Source organism: Nematolebias whitei, chromosome 2, assembly GCF_014905685.2.
Source record: "Nematolebias whitei isolate Nwh7 chromosome 2, NemWhi1, whole genome shotgun sequence".
Lineage (NCBI taxonomy): Eukaryota > Metazoa > Chordata > Actinopteri > Cyprinodontiformes > Rivulidae > Nematolebias > Nematolebias whitei.
In genome coordinates, this window is record NC_056499.1 from 14,662,335 (window position 1) to 14,669,360 (window position 7,026).

General features: G+C 43.3%; 1 protein-coding gene across 1 annotated transcript in view; it reads right to left on the minus strand.

Moving 5' to 3' along the window:
* The window catches only part of fbn1 (fibrillin 1), an 86,112-nt gene that overhangs the window by 53,521 nt on the left and 25,565 nt on the right, over nt 1-7,026 (minus strand). The window contains exons 10-14 of the mRNA XM_037697109.1: nt 3,423-3,575; nt 3,005-3,337; nt 1,901-2,053; nt 1,713-1,832; nt 1,504-1,629 (exon numbers count right to left, since the gene is read on the minus strand). Of these exons, the coding sequence (XP_037553037.1) occupies nt 1,504-1,629; nt 1,713-1,832; nt 1,901-2,053; nt 3,005-3,337; nt 3,423-3,575 (885 nt within the window). The remainder of the gene's footprint in view (nt 1-1,503; nt 1,630-1,712; nt 1,833-1,900; nt 2,054-3,004; nt 3,338-3,422; nt 3,576-7,026) is intronic.

Sequence of the window (7,026 nt, forward strand, 5' to 3'; positions counted from 1 at the left end):
ATATATATATATATATATATATATATATTAAAATAAACTACTACTTATTACTTGTAGTACTATTCCTACTTCTCTGTTTTTCACTTATCACGGGTCTTTAGGGTACGGAACCCCACGCGATAAATGAGGGACTACTGTAACACTGACTTTTAGACCTGACTGTCTTCTTCCAGGAGTGAGATTTCAATTAAACATCCAGTCCTTTTAAAGAAATAAACCAGTTAATATACCATCAGCAAAACTCTGCCTACTATCAGAAAGGTTCCACCTCAGAGGCCATTCTGCTCTTGAAAAACAATGACGCAAATGCAGCACATTTGAGCATCAAAACATTTCTCACCACTGCTGCAGATCATAGATGTGGGAGGCGGGGTCTAGCTAATAGGAGGCGGGGTCTAGCTGATAGGAGGTTGGGTATTGTTGATAGGAGGTGAAGTCTTGTTGATACTAAGCGAGGTCTCGTTGATCAAATCCCTTCTTGGTCTGCTGCCTTCATACATCTCCTACATGTCTCTGCGTGAGTGCAGCTTCAGCGTGCGCTCTCAGGACATTATTACCTGCAGTGTCCCCTCAGTGCGGACTGAACTAGGCAAAAGGGCCTTCTCCTACGCCACTCCCGTTTCCTGGAACACCTTGCAAATAGATCTCAAGCTCTCGACCTTGACCTTCAAACATCTGTTAAGTTCCTGGCAAAAAAACAATGCAGACATGTTCCTATTTTGTTTTCTACACTGCCTTTTAATCTAGCTGGGCTTTTTGTTTTTTTGACTGTCCTTTTGGTTGCCATTTTATTTTAATTTGTAAAAATAATAATAATAATAATTCAAGTTGTATGCCTCTTTTATGACTGTCCACTGTTGCCATCACTCTTTGTTAAAGAAATCAGGTCTCTCTTGTAAATGAGTCCCTGAGGCTCAGTGAGAATAACCTGTCTAAATAAAGGTTGAATGAATGATAGAGACGGTGTCTAGCTGATAGAAGGCAGGGTTTTGTTTTTATAGGAGGTGGGGTCTAGCTGATTGGAGGCAGAACATTAGAATTTATAGAAATAGAAAAAGATAGAAAATAGAAAAAGAATTTGAACTGCAGAAATGAAACGATGAAAGAATTTAACAATTTCTAAAACTATAACTTTTTAAAACTTTGGGATGCTCTGATACTCTGAAACCAGAACTTGGATCGGTACCAGGAATTTATCAGTCGGCATAAAAAAGCATTGAAATGCGTCATTACTTTTGTTCATCTGAGATCTGTGACCACACCCAACTAACATGACGGATGGAAACTGATGGAAAAAACGATTTAATTATTCCTAAAGTAAATTTCTTTCATCGAGAGTTTAATAAAATAAGACCCATGTGTGTTTTTGAAGTAAATGAGCTCAAATCTGCAGAAAACTTGTCATCAGTATTAAACCTTCAACAGATCCATCAACTGAAACTTTACACACTGTGAGGTGATAAAAACACATCAGTGCTACTTTAGCTATGAATCTGAACACACCTTGACAGTTTTTTCCATCGGATGAAATTTCAAATCCAGCGTTGCAGACACAGTGGAAGCTGCCCTCAGTGTTCACACAGCGCCCGTTGTTGCAGATCCGCCCATTGGCCACACACTCATCTAGGTCTGATGACACACACACATGGTTGTAACAAACACATAAACTCTTAAACTGTGTGTTTATGCTCATGAGAGCATGCACGCCTCACCTCGGCACTCAGTTCGGGTTGCAGTGGTCTGGAAACCAACAGGACACTGACAGACGTAGGAGCCCTGGGTGTTCACACACTCTCCGTGCACACATGGACTTCTTTCGCACTCATCATCATCTGAAGAGCAAACACGAAGCTAAAGAACCTCCCCGGTGTCATTTCAACTGGACATGAAAGACTCTTACCGATGCACTCCCCCCTGGTGTCCAGCCTGAAGCCCATGTTGCACTCGCAGCGATACCCAATCCTCGGCATGGGGATGCAGCGGCCGTTCAGGCAGAGGTTTCTGAAGGCCTGACACATGTTGGTGATGTTCTGGGCTTGGATTACATTAGGACCTGACAGAAATTAACACAATGGTAAAACACAAAGACATCATAAATAAATCCTTCTGTAGAGTCTAATCAGAGCTTTAGATCACATTCAGATGCTGATGGGACACACTGGAGACAACGAGGCCTTCAGTGTCTCAGGGACACTTCAACATGTGACGATTGGTGGAATTGAATCCCCGACTCTCTCACTGGAGGACAACTGCTTTAATCACTTAGCCACAGCTGCTCCAAAAGGAAATAAACAGAATAAAAAACAAAAATATGTGTAAAGGAACGTAGTACAGCAGAACATTCAGAACCTGGGTATGATAAGATTCTGGAAAACCAAATGAAGACATCTGGTCATATCTGCTTCAGTCAGTCTCCTTCATACTGCATCAGTCCAGTCCTGGTCAAAACAAAGTCCACTTCCTTCAGTTCTCAGGTTTTAGGACCTGATCAAACTGATCTGGTGTTTAACTAGTTTAGGACCCAGCTTCTATTTAATGAATAATGAGTCTGTGGAACTTGTTGGTTTTATTCACTTCAGCTCAAATCTGGATCATGTGGGACCTGATAAAGACCAGATCAGGTTTATTTAGTTTTAAAATCTGTGAATTGACAGAAAAGTTTGAGCGTAACTTTAATTTCTGAGAACAGAACAACAGACTACAGATGAGGTCCATATTCCACCAAACGTCTAAGAATGCTGAGTTTGCACCGTTCATTGACGTAATTAAGATTTTTTATTTTAGCACCAGGTTGCTCAGGAGGTTGTACAGCTGTAGAGTACCTGGTTCATTTTGTGAATATTCAGTCAAATGTTTCAGCTTCAGCTGTCAGTTGTTACTGTTGTTGTTGATTTGTAGCTTGTCTTAAGGACAGACTCGAGTTGTTGGTAAAATGTTGGATGCAGATAAAGTTCAACAGTCAAAGATGGTTTAAGACTCAATAAGAGCCAAAGCAGAGATGTACCTGGTGGAGGAGGCTGTAATGGGAGATGACCTGGAAACTGTACTGGAAACTGTACTGGAAACTGTCCTGGAAATTGTCCTGGAAACTGTCCTGGAAACTGGCCCGGATATTGGCCTGGAACTTGGCCTGGAACTTGGCCTGGGACTTGGCCGGGGGTTTGGCCGGGGGTTTGACCCGGGGTTATGATGGGAATTTGACCAGGAATAATTTCATGCCCTTGTCCCGGAACAGGAACCGGGTAGATGCCAGGTAGGTCTGGACTCCCTGGGACACGGCCAGGAATCAATACTCCACTAGTATCCAGAGTCTGAATGCACAGCTGCTGGAATTCCTCTGAAACACGTAGAACAGAAAACAAGGTCAATTCTGGTTTAGACATGAAACCTTTAAAGAAAAAAACAATCCTGAGGGACTCCACCTGTTCCACGAATGGGACACATCTCAGGTGTGGAGCTGTCGGACCAGCAGCGCCCACTATCACAGCAGCACTGCATTTTGGTAAGCTGCTGGGAGTTCTGGTTGGCACAGCGTCCGTTCAGCAGGGTAGCATAGCAGAACCCGAGCCGAGCATCTGTGAGAAACATGACAGAATGAACCTGATCTACAACTACAACTCTGATCAAACTGGACCATTGTGACAAATTTAAATCTTCTTCTGCTTCTTTCAGCTTTTCCCTCTTCAGTGGTCTACACAGCGACTCCTACTCCATCTCACTCTGTCCTCTGTGTCCTCTGTCCTCCCTCCAACTATCTCCATGTCCTCTCTAACTGCATGCAAATATCTCCTCTGTCTTTTTTCCTGGTAACTGCATTTCTAACAGCCGTTTACCAATATACACCCTCTCCCTCTTCTGGACATATCTAAACACCTCTCTCTCCTCTTGACATGTCCAAATGCCTGCCCCTCCTCTGGACATGTCCAAATCATCTCAGTCTGGCCTCTCTAACTTTATCTCCCAGTTCAAGGGGAACTTGAACTGGGAGCAACCTCTCTTCAATCTGTGCTGTACCTCTGATGATCTCATTCCTAATCTTATCCATTCTTGTCTCCTAAGGAGAACCTCAACATCTTCATTTCTGCCACTTCCAGTTCTGTCTCCTGTCTTTTTGTCCATGTCTCTGTCTCCAGACCATACACAATAGCTGGTCTCACAACTGTCTTGTAAACTTTTCCTTTGACCTTTGCTGACACCCTTTTGTCGCAAATCACTCCTGAAACTTTTTTCCATCCACTTCATCCTACCTGGACTCTCTTTTTCACCTCTTTACCACACTCGACCTGGACAGTGGGCCCAAAGTACTTGAAGCCCTGCACCTTTGTGACCTCTGCTCCTTGTAGCCTCACTGTTCCACCTCCTCCCTCACATTCACACACACATGTACTCTGTCTTAGTACGGCTGACTTTCATTCCTCTTCTTTCAAGTGCGTACCTCCACATCTCCAAGTTCTCTTCCACCTGTTCCCTGTTCTCACCACAGCTCACAATAACATCTGTAAACATCGTAGTCCATGGGGATTCCTGCCTGACCTCATCTGTTAGTCAGTCCATCACCAGAGCAAACAAGAAGGGACTCAAAGCTGATCCTTTATGCACTCCCACCTTCACCTTGAAGCTATCTGTCACTGCTACAGCACATCTCACTACTGTCCTACTGTCCTCATACATGTCCTGTACCAGTCTAGCACACTTCTCTGCCCCTCCAGATTTCCTCATGCAATACCACACCTCCTCCCTCAGCACTCTGTCATATGCTTTTTCTAAATCCACAAAGTCACATTGGAGTTCTTTCTGACCCTCTCTGTACTTCTCCATCAACATCCTCAAAGCAAAGACCAAAAACAAGTCTGTGGTACTTTTTCTTGGTATGAAACCATATTGCTGCTCACAAATAGTCACCTCTCGTCTAAGTCTAGCTTCCAAAACTCTCTCCCAGATCTTCATTGTGTGACTCATCAACTTAAACTTTGCTCTATGTTGCATCTCCTTATATTTCTGTCACCTCTCTTCTGTTCTCACTGTCATATTTCTTACTGACTAACCTCTTTCTTTAAATAGCTTCCTGCAATTCACTATTCCACTACCAGGTTCCCTTATAATCTAGGGCTATTCATCAAAACTGCTTAGGGGGCCACAGTACTGAAAGCCAGCAGCTCATAGGCCGGACATTTATTTATTTATTTTTTCATTTAGCCTTTATTTATCCAGGTTAGTCTCATTGAGCCACGAGAACTCATTTTCAAGAGAGACCTGTTTAGGGAGCACATGGTGGGGGTTAAGGGCCTTGCTCATGGGCCCAGAGTGGGGCGAATGAGGGTGGGGGCAAGTGTGGGTGTTTCACCTACCCCACCCACAATTTTGATGTTGTCGGGGCCGGGGCGTGAACCGGCGATCTTCGGATCACAAGCCCACCTCTCTAACCTCTGCGCCACCACTCCCCCAATTGCTGGACATCCAGCAATTAAAGTCATTGTGTAACTAAATCAAGTATTACATTTGCCTGTTACCTTTAAATTTGTTTGTTTTGTTGCATTGAATCATAAATCCAGAACAACCCCACCCCCACCCCAATTTTTTTTTTTTTTTATGAACTCACTGGTGGGCCGGATTGAAGTCACCTGAAGGCCACCAGTGGAATAGCTCTGATCTATTCTCTGTCCAGATGACACAACAAGTACCTTTCCTACCTGTCTCTAATTACTAATTACTGTTACTGTTGTAGCCCAGTTATGTGGAAGCTCTTTCTTAACGACCCAGAGCTTTTAACAGCTCTTCTCTGAACTCCTCACTTTTCCTTCCTCAGCTTCCCCCATTTGGTCTTCTCTGATTTTTCTCTTTTTCTGTTCTTCACAACAACAGTCGTTCTACACACAACCATCTGACACCGTCTGGCCACAGTCTCACCTGCCACAATCTTTCCTCTACATCACATCCAACTGTCGAGCACAACCACTGACAACAGTTAGCACAAAACCTTCTACTTCTACCTTCTGGCACATCTCCCTATTTAACACTCTTTTCACCTCTACTACATTCTTTGCCAACTCCTCCTTCATGACCACCCCTAATTCATTTCTTTTTCTATCCACACCATGGTAAAACAGTTTAAACCCTGCTCCAATGCTGCGAGTCTTGCTGCCCTTCCACCCAGTCTCTTGGACACATAAAAATCTACCTTCCTTCTCTGCATCATGTCAGCCAGCTCTCTACTTTTGCCTGTCATTGTCCCCACAGTTAGAGGTGCAACCCTCAGTCCTACATTCTTGACTTTCCTCTTCTCCCTCTGTCCCCTGACATGTTTCCCTCCTCGTGGTCTTCGACTAACAGTAGCACAATTTCTGCTGGCATCCTGTTTGTCAATAGCACCAGTGGCGTTCGTTGTTAACCTGGGCTTCGACCAATCCCGTATGGTGTCACTTAGATGAATTCGTATGCTAGTTTTGGTCAAAAAGTTTTAGGTTGGATGCCTTTCCTGACACAACCCTCACCATTTACTCAGGCTTGGGACCAGAGACACACTGGTTCTTATAAACCCATACTTTATTCAAAATAAAACACAATGAAATGATCAAATGCTAAAAAAAATAAATTGTACAATTTATAAGAAAAAATAGATCATTTTCAATCTGATGGCAGCAACTTATCTGTAAAGAGTTGTTCCAGGAATAACTAAAGGTTCTAAGAGTCAGAGGTCCGGATCAGAACCAGGAGGAAAATTTAGTAACTAATGAGGTGAATTATCAGCAGGTCAGTCAGAGGACTGGAGAGAAACAGACTGATAGACGTAAAGATGGGCAGAGGTTCAGCAGTCTGTCTAAAACAAGAAGAACAATTTCAGAATAAATTTCCTGGATGAATTTCAGAATAAAGTTCCTGAATAAAGACTAATCTCCATTATCTTCAGTTCATAATCTGATCCACAGATTAGAAGAATCAATAGAAATCTGAGCTCAAAGGACGAGGCCCTCTGGGGCCACTGCATTAAAACCAGGTCTGGTTCTGTTCTGGACCTGGCTGCATTAA